The sequence below is a fragment of the Gobio gobio genome, assembly GCF_949357685.1.
Source record: "Gobio gobio genome assembly, chromosome: 17".
Taxonomy (NCBI): domain Eukaryota; kingdom Metazoa; phylum Chordata; class Actinopteri; order Cypriniformes; family Gobionidae; genus Gobio; species Gobio gobio.
This window is the reverse complement of record NC_137110.1, coordinates 22864558-22887549: the sequence shown is the minus strand read 5'-3', so window position 1 is coordinate 22887549 and position 22992 is coordinate 22864558. Positions and strand designations below refer to the sequence as shown.

The 22992-nt window shown below is 36.6% G+C and overlaps 1 protein-coding gene across 3 annotated transcripts in view; it reads right to left on the bottom strand.

Annotated features, from left to right (window-relative positions):
• nme7 (NME/NM23 family member 7) overlaps window positions 1-22992 on the bottom strand; it is a 39723-nt gene that overhangs the window by 14887 nt on the left and 1844 nt on the right. For 2 of the 3 annotated variants that reach the window (XM_079841444.1, XM_079841445.1), the window contains exons 2-10: window positions 19205-19306; window positions 18953-19119; window positions 16166-16276; window positions 12626-12676; window positions 12218-12425; window positions 11970-12075; window positions 6954-7018; window positions 3182-3250; window positions 983-1084 (exon numbers count right to left, since the gene is read on the bottom strand). In XM_079841444.1, the coding sequence (XP_079697570.1) occupies window positions 983-1084; window positions 3182-3250; window positions 6954-7018; window positions 11970-12075; window positions 12218-12425; window positions 12626-12676; window positions 16166-16276; window positions 18953-19119; window positions 19205-19306 (981 nt within the window). Of the gene's footprint in view, window positions 1-982; window positions 1085-3181; window positions 3251-6953; window positions 7019-11969; window positions 12076-12217; window positions 12426-12625; window positions 12677-16165; window positions 16277-18952; window positions 19120-19204; window positions 19307-20271; window positions 20562-22992 lie in introns of all 3 variants that reach the window. The other variant, XM_079841446.1, reaches the window with a different exon arrangement.

The window sequence follows — 22992 nt, the reverse complement described above, 5'->3', positions numbered from 1 at the left end:
ATGATGTGTGTTATATTCACCGACTCAGCAATTTGTGATGGCACATATTGAAGAACTTGCTTTAATTTCAAGTCACAGACATTAACCATGATATGCTACTTGATTTTGCTAGAGGAAGGAATTTAGATTTTACAGCATTTTACTGGACAATATTTTTTGATATACCCCTGAGTGTATAAGATGTCATCAATACTTTTTGTTACACATTTTATATTTTATGATAATGAGTACATATAGATAACTAAAAGCTTTCAAACACTAAATGTCACAATATTCCAATTTTGATTTCATGGGATCTTTAAACAAAAGACTAAACTCTAGCGCCCATAGTCCACCTTTTTACCCGTCATAAGAAACCAAATGGACCATAAGCGAGTGTCACACTGAAAATGACAAAGTCCACATTATTATCAAACCTTTTAGTGCTGTGCGTAAGGCCGATAAACCCTAACCGAAGGACTCCAAGGAGCAAGGATTGTAATTCTTATCTAATAGTACATCATGACTGGTACCTGCAGTTTACAAGCTATCTCTGCCAGTAGTAGAACACTTGGCAGAATTGTGGCCACCTAGAGCGGAAACAGTCGTCATGCAACATGAGTGGGCAGACTAATCTTTCGTAAAAGATGAAACCTTCATGGTGGTGTACATTTCGACTGACTGATGCAGACACAAAGCAGGTTTTTACCTGGGGGCGTACAAATGATATGCCTTCAGAGTGCTACAGATAACATGATACATAAGGCAAAACAGGTCACTGAGTCCAAGAGACTGAAGGACCATTAAGTCTCTGTTATAACTTTCATAAAACCTTGATATGACCTTGAAGTGGCGTTAAAGATGTATGCTTACACACAGTATATAGAAAGAGAACTGAAATTATTAATGCTATGCTTGTGGGTATAAGCACATTACTTAAGTCGTTTTGGGAAAGAAATACACACTATAACATGGCAGGGTTTTGAAAAGTCTGGTAACTCACAGGGTCTGCTGGTCCACAGAACTCCCGAAAGACTTTGGGCGCATCTGTAGCATGGATCTCCAGGGCCATACAAGGTCCAGAACAAAGTTCATCCACCATATTCTGCAACACAAGCAGTCAAGAGTTAACGATTCCCCTGGTCTACCTGCGGTGCCTGTAGCAATGAAAGAGCTTATTATCTGAACAGACCTTGGGAAGACATTGGAGCAGCTGGAGGACTCAAGTTACCAGTGTGCCTCTTAATAAATATATAAATTAAAGGATGTCAAAGCAAACAATTGTTGCTATTGTTCTTGGAACAGGTTATTTGCAACAAGACTAGTTCTCATTCTCTTTTAATCTGGTTTAATGAGTTGGCCTCTGTGTTTGGTATGTATAACTTTGTGGGGTATTAGAATTATGGGGTGAATGTGAAGAGCCCACCAAGCACAGACCACATCCTCTGATCTAGTTGTGGTGTCCACAATGGCATCATTTTTGTTTTATATTTCAAAAAGAATAATAAGCACTTAGTTCCATTTTTGCGATCAAAGCCTTTCAGATCAACCTATTAGCAATGCACAGGTTACTTTTTGTGACTACATACTGTACAAACATTTCAAAATCAAACATTTATGAAATCTACAAAAATCTCAAAAGCAACAATTGTAAAAGCTATATAGCCAATAAATTACCATCATAAACCATTTATAACCAGCATGAGAAACTGTTGTACTCTCTTAAAAATAACGTTTCCAAAAAAGGGTTTCAGGTTCTCCAGAGAACTATTCAGTGAACAGTTCTAAAAACACACTTTTTTTTCTTTTATTTTAGTAATTAAAGAACCTTCTTCCACAATAAAGAACCTTTTGTGCAATGGAAATGTTCCATGCATAGATGCTGAAGGTTCTTCATGAAACCATATATGCCAACCATTATTTTTAAGATTGTAGGTTATCATTAAACAACGAAGATAGAGAAGCATCAAAGAGCTTCCCTATTTCGCTAGTGTCAATGTAACTGCAATCTCTGCAACACAATATGAACAGTGCTGTTACAATGATATGATACAATGATAACATGGAATATATATTTTGGACTATGCATGTAGTGGAGATCATGGTTTAGGACGGTTACTATAAAATGACTACCAAAGGCCGTGCCGTATATTACATAATAAGAGGATGAGTCATTGAGTGATGACATGGCAACATGATGCTGAATTTTGTGAAAATCACTGTTCCCTACATTATATTTCAACATAAAATTCACATTGTCTTAAAATGTATAACAATAAGATCTGCTTGGCAAAAGTGCACTTTGTTCCAGCAGCCAGAGTAAGACAATACATGACTTTACTGTGTATTTTTGCAGAACAAAATAGTGGCACACTCACTGAAGTGTTTCATAGGCTCTTTGCACCTGCAGCATGCAGTCTGTTTTGGTAAATGTGAGGCAATCAATATGTTGATGAGAGTTTTCATGGCAACAGACAAGGACCTGCACTCCAAAATAGCCTCTGGCTTCAATGACCCGGAACCGAAAATGGCTTATTTTTTTTCTAAAAGACTTGTGGACATTATCAAAATAAATTATTGCTTTTTGGCTGAAATACAAAGACAAGAAAGTGATTTATTGAAGCTAAATAGCAAATAGGAATGTGAAGGTTGTTCCTATGAAACAAATTTCCACGTACTGTCACATAACCCTCTGCCCAGAACAGGGAAATTGCCATGAGGTGAGCATTTGTATACTTTTATATGTCCCGTCGGTGCCTTGACAGAGAGGTTTTCAGGAGACAGGTGTGCATGCAGTTACAATCAATGCTTTGGCGACTACACCTTCTTCACTCAATGAATAATTAAAGAACTGGAATCTCATTTGAGCTGGAAAAGGGAGCAGAACTGAACTCCTTTGACTGGAACCTTGAGTTATCAGTGTTTAAACGCCAATTAAAGCTATAACAAGCACGGGTTATTTAAAATGAATTTGGTTCCACTTTATATTATGTGTCTTTACTATGTGCTTATATCAAAAATAATTGTTAAGTAGAATGTGGTCTTATTGTGTTCATGTGGTATAGCAAAACACTTCTCCTGCTATTGAGGTGGGATACTGTTAAGGCTAGGGACAGGTATCGTGGTTTGGTATGGTTAGGGATAAGAGTGGATTAAGGAAACACTTGAAATCATAGCAGAGAGAGAAGAAACATATACTTACAGTGTACTCAGCTACAACCCCTTTATAAACCTCTAGAAACTCCTCAGTATTTGCTCGATCCATGTTGAACTGTAGAACAATGGAAAACCAAGTCACAATTTGAGTACTGAATAAAAACAAACTAAAACACTTACAAGGACATTATTACTTGTATAAATTAGTGTATATATATATATATATATATATATATATATATATATATATATATATATATATATATTGACAAAAGTATTGGGACACCCCTCCAAATTATTGAATTCAGGTGTTCCAATCACTTCCATGGCCACAGGTGTATAAAATAAAGCACCTAGTCATGCAGACTGCTTCTACAGACATTTATGAAAGAATGGGTCGCTCTCAGGAGCTCAATGAATTCAAGCGTGGTACCGTGATAGGTTGCCACCTGTGCAATAATTTCATTTGTGAAATGTCCTCACTACTAAATATTCCACGGTCAACTGTTAGTGGTATTATAACAACTTAGCCACAAAGTGGTAGACCATGTAAAATCAGTAGAGAGGTGTTCTCTGGAGTGACGAATCACGCTTCTCTCTCTGGCAATCCGATAGACGGGTTTGGCGGTTGCCAGGAGAACGGTACTTGCTTGGAGGGGGGTTATGGTGTGGGGTTGTTTTTCAAGAGTTGGGATGGGCCCCTTAGTTCCAGTGAAAGGAACACTTAATGCTTCAGCATACCAATACATTTTGGACAATTTCATGCTCCCAACTTTGTGGGAACCGTTTGGGGATGGCCCCTTCCTGTTCCAACATGACTGTGCACCAGTGCACAAACCAAGGTCCATAAAGACATGAATGAGCGAGTTTGGTGTGAAGGAAATTGAGTGGCCTGCAAAGAGTCCTGACCTCAACCCGATTTAACCCAAATTAACCCAAACAAATTGGGATGAATTAGAGTGGAGACTGAGAGCCAGGCCTTCTCGTCCAACATCAGTGCCTGACCTCACAAATGCGCTTCTAGAAGAATGGTAAAAAATTCCCATAAACACACTCCTAAACCTTGTGTAAAGCCTTCCAAGAAGAGTTGAAGCTGTTATAGCTGCAAAGGGTGGGCCAACTCCATATTAAAACCTACGGATTAAGAATGGGATGTCATTAAAGTTCATGTGCATGTAAAGGCAGGCGTCCCAAAACCTTTGACAATATATATATATATATATATATATATATATATATATATATATATATATATATATATATATATATATATATATATATATATATATATATATATATATATATATATATATATATATATATATATATATATATATATATATATATATATATATATATATATATATATATATATATATAAATATAAATATAAATATATATATATATATATATCTAAATGGGAGAACTTGCAAAATAGCAGGGTGTTCAAATCCTTATTTTCCTCACTGTATATATATATATATATATATATATATATATATATATATATATATATATATATATATATATATATATATATATATATATATATATATATATATATATATATATATATATATATATATATATATAAATAAATAAATATAAATATAAATATTAAAAAAAAAAATATATATATATATATATTTTTTTTATATTTATATTTATATTTATTTATATATATATATATATATATAGAAATCCAGAAATCACAATGTATGATTTTTTAACTATTTATTTGTATGATACAGCTGCAAATAAGTATTTGAACACCTGTCTATCAGCTAGAATTCTGACCCTCAAAGACCTGTTAGTCTACCTTTAAAATGTCCACCTCCACTCCATTTATTATCCTAAATTAGATGCACCTGTTTGAGGTCGTTAGCTGCATAAAGACACCTGTCCACCCCATAAAATCAGTAAGAATCCAACTACTAACATGGCCAAGACCAAAGAGCTGTCCAAAGACACTAGAGACAAAATTGTACACCTCCACAAGGCTGGAAAGGGCTACGGGGAAATTGCCAAGCAGCTTGGTGAAAAAAGGTCCACTGTTGGAGCAATCATTAGAAAATGGAAGAAGCTAAACATGACTGTCAATCTCCCTCGGACTGGGGCTCCATGCAAAATCTCACCTTGTGGGGTCTCAATGATCCTAAGAAAGGTGAGAAATCAGCCCAGAACTACACGGGAGGAGCTGGTCAATGACCTGAAAAGAGCTGGGACCACCGTTTCCAAGGTTACTGTTGGTAATACACTAAGACGTCATGGTTTGAAATCATGCATGGCACGGAAGGTTCCCCTGCTTAAACCAGCACATGTCCAGGCCCGTCTTAAGTTTGCCAATGACCATTTGGATGATCCAGAGGAGTCATGGGAGAAAGTCATGTGGTCAGATGAGACCAAAATAGAACTTTTTGGTCATATTTCCACTAAACGTGTTTGGAGGAAGAAGAATGATGAGTACCATCCCAAGAACACCATCCCTACTGTGAAGCATGGGGGTGGTAGCATCATGCTTTGGGGGTGTTTTTCTGCACATGGGACAGGGCGACTGCACTGTATTAAAGGAGAGGATGACCGGGCCATGTATTGCGAGATTTTGGGGAACAACCTCCTTTCCTCAGTTAGAGCATTGAAGATGGGTCGAGGCTGGGTCTTCCAACATGACAATGACCCGAAGCACACAGCCAGGATAACCAAGGAGTGGCTCTGTAAGAAGCATATCAAGGTTCTGGCGTGGCCTAGCCAGTCTCCAGACCTAAACCCAAAAGAGAATCTTTGGAGGGAGCTCAAACTCCGTGTTTCTCAGCGACAGGCCAGAAACTTGACTGATCTAGAGAAGATCTGTGTGGAGGAGTGGGCCAAAATCCCTCCTGCAGTGTGTGCAAACCTGGTGAAAAACTACAGGAAACGTTTGACCTCTGTAATTGCAAACAAAGGCTACTGTACGAAATATTAACATTGATTTTCTCAGGTGTTCAAATACTTATTTGCAGCTGTATCTATTAAATAAACTATTGCAACTATTAAATAAATAGTTAAAAAAATCATACATTGTGATTTCTGGATTTTTTTTTTTAGATTATGTCTCTCACAGTGGACATGCATCTACGATGACAATTTCAGACCCCTCCATGATTTCTAAGTGGGAGAACTTGCAAAATAGCAGGGTGTTCAAATACTTATTTTCCTCACTGTATATATCACAATATATATAAATAAATAAATAATACAGATTGATGTAATAATCATAATTCTGCATTTGAGAGAGCTATCCAACACATTGGAGATAAAATCTCCAGGCTAACCATTCCAACACACCATTATCACTGTCTGATATTCTTTTTATTGACCACCAACTCAGCCCTGGATATACATGCTTTCTAATAGTAACAAAACCTTCATTGATCCACTGTTGCCCAGGGGGATCCTCTGTACACTATTTTCAGCAGGGTCATGTGACAAAGCTGCAGCCCTGTAATTGGTCAGCAGAGGACTCAGTTCGAGATGTGGGAGGCTACTGATCTGGTCACAGAATGTATGGTCGATGACGGGGTCAGGTTACACCAAAGGGAAAACATAATTGTGTTTGCCCTTGGTTAGAGACTCTTTTTACTTTGCCAACGTTTGCTATTAATTTGATCGTCTGTTCTTTTAAAGAGAGGCTGGTCTGATTTCCATAGAATGTGTCTATCTTTCATTGCTAAAATTAATTGAACTTTATAATATGAACATACTGTTTGAAATTGTTGCTATTGTATGCAAGTTTGCATCTAAAGACTGAAACGTAATTTAAATTGAATTAAATGACTTACCATTTGTAGGGCAGATATCTCAAATCCATTTTCTACGATTGACTTGAGAATCTTTCCTGTCAACGCTGGAATAAAATAAAACAAATATAAATGAAAGATGCTCATTTAAAATGGCAAAAAGCTGCCATGTATGCAATTTTACATTTGACAAAAATCTCTCTAGATCATATACATGTATAACTGTTAATGCAAGAATAAACCATGCAAACACAGACTGATTTTCATTTTTTTTTTAAACATTCTCTACATATGAGTATATAGCTTTATGGGGTACAGCGAATACATAAATTAATGTTTTTTTTTCGTGGCCCAACAGATTAAATAATAAATAACAAAAAAGTTTAAATAGCCAAAAAAGATCAAATGAATCTTACATTTAAAGGTGAAGTGTGTAATCCTAACAAGTGTATATTTAAAAATTGCAAAAATGACACGTTTTCCCCTTTAAGGACAGCAAAGTATAGTGCAGGGTATATTCACATGCTATTGGAAACAACTTGCACTTCTAAGAGCAGACTAATCATTAGATAGAAGTCTAATGATTAAGGATCTGAGATGCTAACACAAAGGTTTTAAGTTCAATACCAAGTAGCAGGGATCTAGGAACTCATGTGATCCTGCTCTATCGACTATGCACCCTTGCTCTAGGGTGACTGTCCCTGCAGTTAAAGAACTATATGTTGCATTGGCCACATCAGTTAAGTGGCAAGTAAGACTTTCGACCTTCTGTTTAACCGATATGATCATGCCGAGTTAAAGGCCAACAAACAGTTCACAAGATCATGAAGGCGTGACTTCAAAGGAGAGACTTTGATCTCAATAACACGAGAGTGAATCTCCAGGTCCTTTCCTTTGGACTGAGCGCTGAAAGATTATATTAATAAAAAGGCACAGCGGGGTATGTCTCCATTAGAACTGATTTAGAGGTTTGTGGTTTAAATTTCAGTACAGGAAGTTTTTACTGTATGTTGTAAAGGCTATTGCCAATCAATCAGCGCATATAGTATGTTTCAAGGAATGTTGTAATTTTTTTAATGATATTCACATGGAATTTGTTTCACAGCGCAGTCAGATATGTTCACGGCTGTCTTTGACAAAAAGCAATTACATTTGCTGTTTTTTTTTTCTCATATCTTTAAGAGAAAGGTCAAATACTACAAGGCTCACATCAAATGTGATTTCAATCTTATTTCAATAGCGGAAAAGGGCAAGGATCCGTTTAATATTCCCATATTTAAAATTGAATATTTAACATTTTCTAAGAAATAAGAGGGAAATTATTATATGCAGTTCTTAGGGCATGACCAGATTATTTCCCTATATGCACATTAATAACTGCACCAGAGAATTTTCTTTTGTCACATAAATGACATCTTCACACATCCCCAACCCTCCCTCTGCACCATTGGTGACCCTAAGGTTCCAATTCTGACAGCAGCTTCCAGACAGTCAGCCCTGTTGCTAGGCAATGGTATCAGCGCTGCCTGGCAACACATTTGTCTATTCTAGTCATGAGCCAGTTCAAAACAAATCAAACTGCATTTCTATAGCTGAGACTTTTCATCTAAAAAAAATGCTGATTCTTTGGATGACATCTACAAATGCTGTAATTTAAACCTTTACATCGTTAAAGTGACTTTTTTATCAGCTAATAGTTTTGAAAGGAAGTCAAATCTGTTTGAAGGTCTGATATCAATAGATAAGACTTAAGTCCGACTAATGCTTTCAGCTACAACTAACTTTAGTGTTATAGACTTTGGACCACATGGTGTGAATCTCAGAATACATTAATGAAGGATGCCCAAAGTTTAAGCCATTTCACACTGAAGTAGCATGACCTTGATGACAACATTAACCATCTAGAGAAGCTCATTTAACACTGCATACTAGGTTAATCATTGTATTCTATTAAAAGAACAGAGAAAGTGGGCAGGTAAAAATGCAGGTAACAATTCTGTGATATGACCCTAACCCTGGACAATAAGTTTGAGTAAATCATTACCCATTTATTATGGCATGCTGCTTGCTTGAGAATATGCCAAGCACAGACAATTCAGAGAATTATGACCTTTACCTTACCTACAGCTACAGTATGCACTGACATTAAGCATACTATATAATATAACAAAACAAGGTCACACAAGGCCTAATTAGCTACATTTCCACAGTATACACTAGTTCAAAAGTTTGGGGTCCTTGAGGGAAAGCATTTCATATTTTTATTCAGCAAGAATGCATTAAATTGATCAAAAGTGACAGTAAAGATTTCGATTTCACATAAAGACTGTTCTTTTAAACTTCTATTCATCACAGAATCCTGAAGAAAATGAAAAATCAGCTTCTACAGACATATTTTTCAACATTGATAATAATAAGATATGTCTCTTGCATATTAGAATGATTTCTGAAGGATCATGTGACACTGAAGTCTGGAAGAAAATTCAGCTTTGCCATTACAGGAAGAAATTACATTTTAAAATATATTAAAACAGAAAACAGTTATTTTAACTTGTAATAATATTTCACACATACTGCACATTTTTAGTTTATAGCAGTGCTGCTGCTAAAATTAATCAGCTGAAAAGTAAAGAGTCATAATGGATTTCAATCCATCACAGTCAAAATATGCACTCTGGCAAAAAGGGGCATAAAAGAGGATCTTCACCCATTAACAAAAACGTGTTGGTTAGTCTGGAGTGGTTTATTCGACAGCAAGTGTAGATAATATGGTCCCACCGATTTTCTAAACGGACACAGCATTTTCCACCATCAACAGGATTGGTTTTGCTAAGTTTGTTTCTATTAAACTGCTCCCATTCGGCTTGCCATTTCTTGAGGATTAAAGTGTTTATAATGTTTATAAAGGTGGAGTCGAGAAATGGAAAGCATACAATCACACAATCCAATCTAACACAAAGTGAAATTGCACAGGGTGAGTCTATAGTTGAATTGAAATCAGTGCGTTACTAGAGTTGAGGGATGCGAACAAAATGCTATTGTAGTCTATAATCCAACAGTAATGTTACAACACAAGGTGAACCAAGCCACATGACTATCCTGAAAAACTGAACAGAGGTTGCCGCATAATCTGTCTAATTACAGTCATGTAGCGGCTCTCTCAGCGGGGACTTTCATTACTGGCTATTGTTATTTACTCCTTTTGCAAACCTGGTGGGCTCCAGACCTCCAATCAAAAGGTAATCAGGCCTGCAATCCTCTTTAAATCAGTGGTTGCCAGCACTTTTGATGGAGGTCCTGAGAACAGACACACTGCAGGAGGTTGGTAGATGGATGAGAGTGGGTGTGAAATCGGTTGAAAAATGTGGAGAGTTGACACAATGCTAACCGGTGAAATGAAGTTGAGCAAAAGCTAAAAGAGTGACCATAATACTTCAGTCAATCTGTCATTTATGGCCGTTTTTTGAATGAAATTTTGATGAGACTGCAAGATGTGCAAGACTGAAACCCCTAAAATCGACAGTGTGTCAAAACGGTTTTGATCTTGAAGCATGTATTTTTTTGTTTTCATGACTGATTGGGTCTGTTGTTGGGGTTCTGGTGTGTGTGTGATTGTGTAACATTCCCTCTAGGTTACTCAGCCCACAGCAATGTACAAAATCAACTTGGGGCCTGTTTAGTCCACGTCCACTATGTGAAATATCTACCTCAGCCCTATCGAGAGGATTTGAGATTTCACAGGTCAGTGCCCTGGCGGCATGCTCCATGAACAGGGATCAGGAGACGGATTTGGACAAATCCGGAGCGAAGGCTTGGTTAAGAGTACGAACTGGCTTTGGGGGTTTTATACTCATCAACGTATAACAAGCAAAACAACAGTAGGCCAGGAGGGAATGAAGACATTTATATAAGCAGAAGACAATCACGAAAGGACCAGAGGACTCTGAAGTAACACCCTCACTAGCTGAACTGCTCCTTTCATTCACAAGAACTAGGTTTGCACTTCCACCAAATCCACCACTTGGTTTCACTTTGAAAAGAAATTGTTTTTTGAAAGAGTTGTTTTAAAATCCAGCATTGGTCTGGGTGGAGGCCACACATAGCTGATATATGTGAGGTCTATACAAAAGTCAAATTTACAACTAAATAGTAATCTACTTCAAATAGAATGTAAACTTCAAAGTGCAAAATATAAACGGTCTGGATTCAGTCAGATTTACTGAACAGGAAGTGTTGTTTGAATGCCTGTCACTGTGTACTTTGCATCAAGCCTGACAGATGTCTTTTTTCCAACAATGGGTGAGTAATTCCCTCTCTAGCGATAGGTTACATAAAAGCCTATTGCAAGAGACAACTTGCAAAAGACAACTAGGCTTATAGTGCATTATTCAGAATTCAGCATGCTACTTGCAGTATAAACAGACAATTTATGAACTGGTTTATGAACCAATTTATGAACTGGTTTGACAGATTTATTGAAAAGATCTTGGAAAAAAAAAACTACAAAAAGGATTTCCTCACAAATCAGCCATAATTATGGCTTCTGAGCAAGTTTGGCACTCTACAAGAGCGATATCCCCAGATGGAAAATATTTAATTTAAAGCTTCAAGTGCAAAAAAACAGATTTTTTTTCCAGTTTTAAAATACTTGTTATATGTTATATATGTTAAATACTTACATAATTATATTTTAGGTTTTAGTTACTTATATTTGCTCATGCATGTTTGATTATATGGGTCTTGTCCATGACACATTTTAGAGCCATTACTTCACATGTTGACAATCCGTGGCGAGGTTTTGGGTCAGGATTAGTGGAACTCTTGGACCAGCATTTAAGAGAATACAGCATAAGTGAGTATCTGGGACAGGAATGATGAGGTATCGGCATATTCTTCTGATGATAATGTGCACTTATAAACAGAGATGGGTTAATAATACACTACAAACAGCACATTACGAATAGCAAATATTTAACTACGCTATATCTCATCTATAATAGGTCATTTCAAAGATGACTGATTAGACATGATATTGTCAGTGTTTGTGTGTGGGTTTACCTTCTGAGATGGCATGAGGTTTGATGATACAGCAGGTGCAGTCTGAGTACTTGGCTGTGTTGGAGGGACCGTGGCCAGTAGTGGAGGGGAAGAAGAACTCCAGCTCCTAACAGACAAAAATAGGTATAATTAAAAACACAACCAATCATTTCCTTTGACTTGATTAGTATATTACTGGAACATTTTTATTAAGAGAAGACTTGATTAATGGCTTTCTTAATTGCTTTCGACAGTTGCTTTTTTGTTACCCGTGCAGCAGATGCCAAAGAGTCTGACCCATGTCCAGCATTCTTAGTGCCATCGGTACCAAACTGGGCTCTGAGACTATGCGCTGCATCTTTCTGTGCCACGCCAGAATCAGTCGGGCCCAGAACTTTTCTCCAGGTCGACACTGCCTCATCCCCCATCAGCTCCATAGCAATCACGGGACCAGAGGTTACAAACTGCACCAGATTACTGTTGTTGAAGAAGAAGCAACTTTATTCTTGGTGTTTATGATTGAATGTCTGGTTAAAAACACGCAGTGTCATGCAAAGTCATGTCAAAGTCATGTCAAAGTCACTATGACAATCTCAACGTTGGTGGTTCAGGTGTCAGAGTCTCCTTCAAAAGCAGCCCTTACATATCAGTCAATCATTGACTCAGGAAAGACTCACTTGAAAAAAGACTTTGACTGATGTTCCATGTAAAAGTCTGCTGCCTGCTTCCTGTAAGAAAGCCATAAAAGTACACAGAGTTAATAAGTGATCTCCAAACCCTACCATCACTCCTAAAGTGAAATAGAGTTTTACATATGAAACTAAGAATCAAAAAGTGCCCTTACGTTTTTATAAAGTGTGCACTTCATCTTAATAGCATTTTTTGTAATTATATCATATATTAATCTGATGACATGTCAACTAGTGCGAGAAAAAAGAAAATATGTCTACACAATTTACACATCTTCCTACTCTGACAAGGACTGTCTCTGTCAATGAACAGCTGTTTGCTACTTTGAGGAAAGGTTAAAGCAGCAAAACCTGACCAGGCTAAAACAACATGGTCTATCAGAGAAACTCCCAGAGTCAGCATATTTCAAGAGGAAAAAGGAAGATTAACCATCAGCATTTTCCATTCTCCAAAAAATTTTGTACTAGACCACATGTATAGTGACATAGACAAAAACATATACTTTAAATCCACTGTAGTTGTTTTGGATTATATTTTATGCCAAATACATAAACATACAATTTTAACACCGCCAAATGCTTTAGTGCTGATGGGATGTCTACAAATATACAAAGCTAGTTTTGTCATTTCAGACATCTAAAAGACCTGAAAATGTTATCGCCTCTCATACAATCATGCTACCCAAGCTTTAAAGAAGCAAATAAACTATTATGATGAACACAGATTATCTGACTTCCCTTAAATACTGTTAAGTGTTGCAGTTTGGGCCAGTGTTGTTATAACTAAAACTAACTATAAACAAAAATAATAAACGAATAAAAACTAGACAATAATAAACGAACTAAAATTAAAATATAAAAAGAGTTTTTTTTGTAGTCAATAATTTTAATCACTTAAAAGTAATCTCTGATCACCAAAATTACATATTTAATATTTGTAGCAAATTTTTTTTAATTCATGCCTTAAAATAGCGTAAATGTAACTCTACACCCTTGCTTCATTTAGTATACGTGGATCCATTAATAAGTCAACAAGTCGATGTATCAGAATGGTAATGTGTTTTATGTATCGCTCTCTACATGATGGACACATAACGGTAATTAATATGATTAGCCTTCGGCTTGACTATGTTATCAAACGACTAATAATGTGTTGTTAATATTACCAAAACCATGTTCCCGTTCGCCATCTCAGAGTCGGACAGCTGCCTTCTAAAAATCAGCATCCTTAGCCACTTAAACTCTGCGGACCCTGTACAGGGCTCTGACCTCATATGTCGTACCATTTGAAAGCTTAGAGTCTCTACTTTCTGGAGATATGCATCTCTTTGGCATTTGTTTTACACAAAGTAAGTTATTTTACTCTGGTACCAACCGCCTGGATTTGGCCTACCAAAATTCCCATACCCACATACAGTGGTCTAAATAAAAAAATGTGGTGTCATTTTAAAGGAAACCCTTAGAAGTTACATAAACCACTGCTAAAAGTGATAAACATGTAAGTATATGTTGTCTAAGCTGTAATATAAAAAAGAGACGCTTTTTGATTTTTTTTGGTTATAAATTAAGTTTTGAAAGTGCGTAACTCAGGCCCTGTGTGCTCTAGCACCCTGCAGACAGTTTTGGTTGTTTCCAGCATATGTCAACAAACACTGGAAAAAAGTATTCAATGACGCTGGGATTTTGCATTTATACCACTGTATAATGGTATGGGGGAGGGGGGGGTCCTCCCTTCAGATCCATTTGTATAAATCTTGCATTACAACATGATACAGACAAAATAAATTTTTCCAGTATTTTCTGGAATCTAGTGGAAACAGCCCAAACTGTCTGCAGGGTGCTAGAGCACACAGGGCCTGAGTTACACACTTTCAAAAAGGGGGTGGGGGGTAGGGGGGGTTATTACAGCTTGGACAACGTATACTTACATGTTTATCACTTTTAGCAGTGGTTTATGTAACTTCTAAGGGTTTCCTTTGAAATTACACCAAATTTGTATATTTAGGCCACTGTGTGTGGGTATGGGAAGCTTTTCAATTTGGGTAGGCCAAAGGTCCGAGAGCTTAAGAGGTTAGAAACAGTTTGAACAACTTAGAATGTCAGTGGAGAAAGGCATATAGTTCATCATAACATCGTACTATACATCTTATACATAATTCCCCCACTATGTACCCAATTTTTTATATCAACCGAAAAATATACCGGGATAACCCGTCTTCTCTTGAGACTCCCCTGCTTCGCAGCATGGTAATGATGATATGCTAAATGAAATGAAAACTAGAAATGTTAATTTGGCAACTAACTAAATTTCAAAGTGAATTACTAAATTACTAAAAATGAAATAAAAATGAATTAACGCAATCTATAAATATTTAACGACAATGGCACATAACAAAATTACTGAAACAAACTAAAATTAAAATGACAACTGAAAAAATTTAATTCTTTCAATTATTTTAATTGAGTTTGAGCCTATTAACATGTGTATAGTACTATATCATTGCATTTACATAAGGCCTATTTGTTATAATGTTTACATAGCAAATGCATTAAAATTACTCATGTACAGTGTTTATAACATTATAATATGGTTGAAGTTAACTTAATATTATATTTTTAAGGTCTCTGCTTTGCACAACTCATTCTGGTTTGTTTCCTTTATTACCCACTTTTGTAGTTATGAACACACAAGCTCATAAAGCACTTTAAAGCCATTTTACTGTGAAATTTCCAGAAATGTCCTCAGATTTACTCTTAACAACTCTCCTCTAATCTGAAGGGCAAATACTGTGGAGAAATCTGGGCTGATTTGCTCAAGGGCACAATTTTACTTGAAGAAAATTGTGATTCGGTAACATGGGTCACTTCTCCCTGTGACTGAACACAGTCTTTGCTGGCAGCCCAGATCTGTAACTTTTATTTTTCCAGCGCCCATATTACCACAATTTTTACAATCATAAACTGATCTTAATAAAACAGGCCAAAGAAATCATGTCTGTAGCTTTAAACACTGCCTCTTTTCTCTTACACTCTTCCTTCTCACAACCTCAGTTAATAATTACTGCATTGTGCTGTGAATATAATCCACTCTTGGTACTGTGCAAAGGCAGCCACTAATGAGATGCTCTGCACTTTGCAAGTCTTACATTATAAATTGCTTCAGAATATAGAGTGTGCAAAAATGTTATCTTTCATTTTTGACCTGATCTGACTGTGCTAAAAATGGTCAGGTGCTCAGAGAAGAACAAGTGTATGCCTTTGCCAGGTTAATGTATAGAGCAAGCAGTGCTTGATTTTTGCTGTGATATATCTTTTACCTGAACATGTGACTTTGTCAAATCCATCCATTACCATTTCTGAGAATTCACTCTTGGGTTACTTTAAAACTGAAATACCTCATTAGAATAATTAGTCTTAAACTGCTTTAAGCAAGAATCCTTTTCTTGTAGGCAGTAGGGTTTTCTTGTTGACTGCTGCCAGTATCATCATTTTTAAACAAGTCTATTTATTAAAACATAAATATCTTACCATGTAAGCTTGGTCATTTTGGCTTTGGTGACGATAAGGTTGGCATCATAAATCATCTGAACAATGTCACCAATTTTAGTGACAGCATCTGGCTTAATCATAGCTAAAGTCCTGAAGAAGACACAAAACAGATTTTTAGATTAGTATAAAAATATAGTACCCATGTAGAAAGCAAATCAGAAAGTATATGAGACATGTGTCATAATTGAACCAAAGTAGAAACAGCCTGGAGGAGATATTACATTTTGGAAACCTAGATTTAATATTTTGTAGCACAGACTATGTTTTGAGATTTATTGAGAAGAAAGTTGAGAAATATTTAAAATGCAAGGCAAAGATGCCAGTGTTTTTGCCAAGTACAATGACTATAAAGACAAAGAAACAACATACGTATTGCAGCTATTCAGCACCATGAATGTTTAGCTCTTGTTAATATTTTATTAAAGAGCTTAAACAATGATAAAGTAAAACACACAGCAAATAGCTTCTATCTCAAAGCAACAACTGCTGCTGTCGGACTTTACAAAGGCTGGTTGGTAAGTATTAATGACTCACTGAAAATCGAATGAGGTTTTCATCAAGTTATCATCAAATTAATCATAACATCTGGTTAAAAATTGATACAGGGTTTAAAGAATTTCTTTAAAAAGGAAATTTTTCTTTAATCTTTTAAATTATATTTTAAATGTACCCTAAACATTAGATAAAGTTGCTGTCACAGTACTAGAATGATGGTCAGTCAATTGAATAGTCAGTTTAAGTTTACTTTGAAGATTGCATGAGTCTGTCCCTCTGTGATACTACCCAAATTTATATTCATGGCAAACCACCATGAATCTCACAGGAGAGAAAGAGCAGTGGGAAATAGTGTGAATGTGATTTATATAACAGGAAGAGCTGATTCAATAGAGCAGTAATCATTGTTCGGTGATTTTTAATAGGAGGGGACACAGCAGCTCATCTACACGTTATAAAAATTACATTAGCAGGTGTTTGAGAAGGAGTGGAAACAGGGGGAAGAAAAAAGAAAAAGACTGTTAATTACTTTTTCTTGTGACAAACAATAAGCTATTCATCACTCTAAATGAAGAAGATGATTAAAATGTCTTGTGACGATCTGGTTTAAAGGAATAGTTCACAAAAAACGGATTCCCCTTCATGTCGTTCCAAGCCTATGTGCCTTTCATTATTCATGAATCGGACTGATTCGGTTCAGTTCAACTCAAGTGAGTAACTCAATGATCCTGTTGCAGTGGTTAAGGGGAATCTCATCAGTGAATAATGACAAAATGTAGGCCTATTGTCACACAAAACTAAAGCATGACTTCAGAAGACTTGGGATTTTTTGATGATTTCAATACATTTGATTTATTTTGTGTGAACCTTTCCCAAAAAGTTGTGAGCCAGAAATTGTGCAAAATGTCTTGGTATGCTGAAGCATCTTAGTTAACAGGAACTAAGGGGCCAAGCCCTGAAAAACAACCCACACCATAGTCCCCCCTCCACCAAACTTCACACTTGGCACAATGCAATCAGGCAAGTACCATTCTACTGGCAACCGCCAAATCTAGAGTCGTCCATCGTATTGCCGGAGTCCAGTGGCGGCGTGCATTACACCACTGCATCCGACACTGCATTTCACCATGCTTGAATACACTGAGCTCCTGAGAGAAGATTCTTTTACAAATGTCTGTAGAAGTAGTCTGCATGCATGATGTTATACACCTTTGGCCATGGAAGTGATTTGAACCCCTGAATTCAATTATTTGGATTGGTGTCCCAATACTTTTGGCAAGATAGTGTATAATATCCTCCTTATATAATATTGTAATGTTTATTATAGCACTACTTCCATAAAAGTTGGGACAAAAGTTTAACTGACAAATTAAGATTTTTCATGGCTGCAACACACTCACAGATGCACGTTTACCCTTGTGTCACATCACCTTTCCTTTTAATTACACTTTTTAATGATTTGGGAATTGAGGATACTAACTATTGCAGTTTTGAAAGTGGAATTTTTGCCCAATCTCGCCTAATACAAGTCAGCTGCTCAACAGTCTGTAGTCGTGATTGTCTGATTCTCCTTTTCATGACAGGCCATACATTTTCAAAAGGAGACAGATCTGGACTGCAGACAGGCCAGTCAAGCACATCCACTCCATGGTGTAGAGTGCCTACGAAACCACTGTTGTTGCACGTGCAGAATGAGGCTTGGCATTGTCTTCCTTCCCAGGAAAGATGGCATCTTGATGGCAGTATATGTCTCTTTATAATCCCAATATACACCTCAGCCTCAACGGTACCTTATATGCAAGAAACCCATGCCGTTTGCACTGATGCACCTCATACCATGATATTTTGCAAGCTGCAAAAACAAGCTGAAATGTGGACTCATCTGACCACAGCACATATTTTATTGCATTTCACAAAATGTCCCAAGTTTTCTGTAATTGGGGTTGTAAATGACACTAACTAATCATATAAAATGTATTATCTTATAGCTGTAAATCACTCCCATATGAACGTTACTTTGACATACTAATCCATAGCTGATAACAGAATACTTCCTAATTGTAACAATGAAAATGTATTTGTAAAGCTGCTTTGAAAAAATATGTGTTGTAAAAAGCTCTTAACAAATAAGCTTGAATAAAATTGAATAAAATGGAAGAAAAAAGTAGAGGTTTGGAAAGACATGAGGATGAGTAAATATCTTTAACCCTTTAAGGCTGTATTTTTGTGACTAATAAGACAGGTCTTGCCTGGGGTTCACAAATACAGTACCTCTCTTTCTTACTGCCCAGTTTGGTGGCTGTGTACTGATCCCCGTAACCTATGAGGTTCAGCTGACGTGAAAAGATGTTTACTCGGTTGCCAACAAACAGGTCCTCTGGATGAAGCTCATCAAACTTGGTCTTCCGAAGGAAGGTACGCTGATTTTTCATATCAAACTGTATAAGAGAAACATACATGTGAAGGGACAAAGCTCAAACATAGCTGAAAGTCAGGCGCTGAAATCGGAGTATAAGAACGCACCATCTCCACAGAGCCATCTTTAGGGTAGTAGAGCAGCTGGTATCGTCGCAGCAGAGAAGCGCTGGGGTCGTACCACTCAGCCAGAAAGGCAAAGCGTTCCTCCTGTGCATAACACAACAGACACAACAAAACACAATAGTCAAGCCAGGCCCAGCAGGGGAATGTCACTGATCTGACCCTCTTGCTTGGACAGGGAGTCACAACAGCCGTGCTCTGACCCTCAATATACAGACGGGCAGCTGGGCCTGTTAACATGCTGAGTCAGAGGTTCAGACTTTGAACCAGCCCTATGATCCCCTGGGGAGCATCGCTGCAAATGGAGAGCCATAATCCAGCTGCTGGAATTACTGCTCCAAAAATCATGTACTACACACTTGCGCAAACAATAGGGCTGCACAAATATACAAAGTAATTATCAATATGATCGCTAATATATATTATAAATCCACGTCGTCATTGGAACAAACAACCCAAAAATTTTGTCCCTGTGATGAGGAAGGGCCTTTGTGCTATATAGCTTTTACTCGTGGGACCTGGGGAAGATGGAATAAAAATTGTGTTTCAAGAATTTTTAGAATGGCCCTTACTACTTACTAATACTATTACTCATACTATTTATACTACAAAAGTGGCATAGAATAGTGCATAAGTATGCAAATAAGGGATACACATTTGATAAACGAGCATAATTCAAATGACTCTGTATGCAATTGGATAGTCCTTCAACCAATCAGATCACAAGAGGCATGATCAACGGGTAACGACCCATTGCAACGAACCATCGCTTCTCTATCAGTCATCGGCTGCGTCCAAAAACCTAGGCAGCTGACTCGTTGCCTTATCAGACAATGGCTTGTAAGGCAGCGTTTGTGCATGAAGGCACCTCACAAAACTAATTCCGGACAGACTTCTTAGGCAGTGTAACTGTTTAATGATCTACAGCAAAATAGAGAGAGCTTTGGTGATAACTAAACACATATTTAATTACTACATTAGTAATTTCTTGCTAGAAATTACATCAGAAGTGGAAAATGTTGGTAAAAACATACATTTACACACACACTGACCAGCAAATGCAACTTTCGACGCCATCTTTTTTCCCCCAGCTCAACGGTCACAGAATGGAACGCACAGGATTGTGGGATATCAAAGGCAGCGAAGGATACATTTATGCTGCCTTCAAAACTCGATCAGATGAAGGTATCTCAGGAGACAGGAAGTGAAGCTAACATTAGATTTGGACGTGCCTTGGTGCCTTCCTGCCTTGAAATGTGTCCTCCGAAGGCAGCATTTTCCAGGTTTCGGACGCAGCCATCGTGTTAAACCCGCCAATAGCGCGCCAGGTGGATAAGCCAGTCTGTGATTGGTTCCCAAAAAAAGGGTAACAGATGCAGTAGAAATGAATGTACAAGTTTCCAGATGCTCTTTAGGTACACAGAATTTCGTTAAGAATATAATATACCTGTAAATCCTATAGAGTTTGCTACTGCTATGGATGCTATTCCATTTGGCATCTGCATGCTTTTCAAAAATAATACTCTTTCTTTAGGAACAACTCCCTTTCCTGAACCTGTCAACACACCTGTGGGTGACATGTTTTTCCTTACAAACAAAGTTAAAGAAATAACGTTTAAATTGCTACATAACATTGACCCTGTCAAATAATTTCTTTAAAAAAAAATGTACATCTGATTTTGACTCTAAAAGTTCCTTTTGTCAGAATGACACTGAAACTCTTCTTCATTTGTTTTGGTCGTGCAATTATACTTCCCAGCTCTGGAAAGATGTTAGTTTGTTTATCTCAAGTACTATTTTACAAGGTTTTTCAATTAACCTCAAATCTGTTTTTTTGTTGTTGTTGTTTTTTAAGCGGATTCAAAAAACGTATAAATATTTGTTTTATAATAAACCTAATTCTCTTTCTATGTAGATTTTACATTCATAAATGTAAATTTGCTAATTGTAAACCTATATTTGTGGTATTCTTACAAGAGATAAAACATTATTTACTTACAATTTAACTTTCACAAAGCTCTCAGAACATGTAAAATTTGCACAGCCTAAAAACTTTTTACTGTACTCAATGTGTAATTATTAATTTGTGTAATGCCCTCTTTCTTTTTCTTTTATGTGCTATTTGGTTTTACTTTGAGCTATGGTATTGGTTATTCATGTTTGTTTGTTTTTGGGTTTTTTTTCCCCTCTATTGATGTTATTTGTATTTAGCATGTTCTAATTTTGCTATGCCATAGTGCAAAATAAATGTTCAAATAAAGCATTAAAAAAAAAAAGTTGCAGGGCGAAATCAAATCGCCGGCAGATCAGGCTGGGTTTGCCCGGTCTAGTTGCACATATAAATTTGTAAAAGAGACTTTCAAAATCAAAGTGTTACAGTTGTTCCACTGTTAAGTAGCCCATTTCACCTTGATACCAACTGAGAGGTGCCCTTGAACAAAACATGGAGAGCTAGCATGATGGCCGGATCACTGTCCCCTGCAGAGCGCCACCTTGTGGTTGAAATTCATAGAAAAGGCACATGTGATTGAGGGGCATGTAACTGAGCGCACAAGCTGCATAGAGAAAGTATCTACAAAATTTCCGTTGATCAGTGGATATCAAAAGGTAATGCAAATGAGAGAAGGCCTACAACAGTAACTCATAAAAGTTATTAATATTCATAGTAACTGACATAATAACAGCCATATAATCATCTTTAGTGTATATTAGAATGGCAGTGATTTGATGTTTTATTTCTAGGCACTATGCCATCCATCTTTCGGGCCACATGCTCGATAATTCAGAGGCAAGGCAACATGTCAACACTGAGGGCTAACATGGCATCACATTATCTAATCTAATTTAACAACAGAGCATTAGTGCATCTACAACATAACACAAATGTTTTCTTATTCATCATTCCTTACAGACTCAATGAGAGAATCCCTTTAACGTAATTGAGCGGTCTGTCTTGAATCTAACAGGGCCTCTTCCCCAAACAAGAGCTATTTTTACCTCTCATTCAGCTGTGACAGAGATAATACTGAGAAAGAACAGCCTTCTTTGTACAAAAATACACTGAGAGGCACAGGCCTGAAAAGCCATAAATCACATCTCGAGACTCTATTTAGAATTATATTATGATATTTAGAGTGTTATCAGCAGTTATCACCTCATGTCTGAGGCCTTATACCAGTCAACCAGATGTAAATATAAATGTGAAGACTATTTTTATAATTTTGTTTTTTTTTGGCAGCACTAAATATTAAACAATTAACACAAAATAAATGTTCTTGCTTTTGTATTTTTTTTATCTTGTGTTTCATTCCTAATTTCTGACAATTCTTAAATCAATACACATTTACTTAAGAAAGAAAATGACTGTCAGATATAAAGTCTTGTTTTATGAAAAAAATCAGTTTATTCTCAAATCAAGAAAAATATCTGTCAATGGAGTAAGTCAAATAAACGTGTTTTTCCTTAGAATTAACCCCATAAGTATTCTGTAAATTTTCAAAAAATTTCTACCTAATGCCTCTAAATGATCAACATGATCAAAACTTGGCTGAAAAAACAACAACTGTTGTACACAATCTACTACATGACTTCTGCACTTTTTAAAGGCCTTTTAGTAATTCTGAAAATGTCCCTCTCTTTGCTGTTTTTATAAAGTAAACATAACTTTTATATTGTTAGTAATATTTTAAGACGAACCCTTACTAGACTGAAGCAACTTAGGTTTACTTGATTTTCCATCCATCATTTTTAGATAAATCATGTTAAAATGTGAG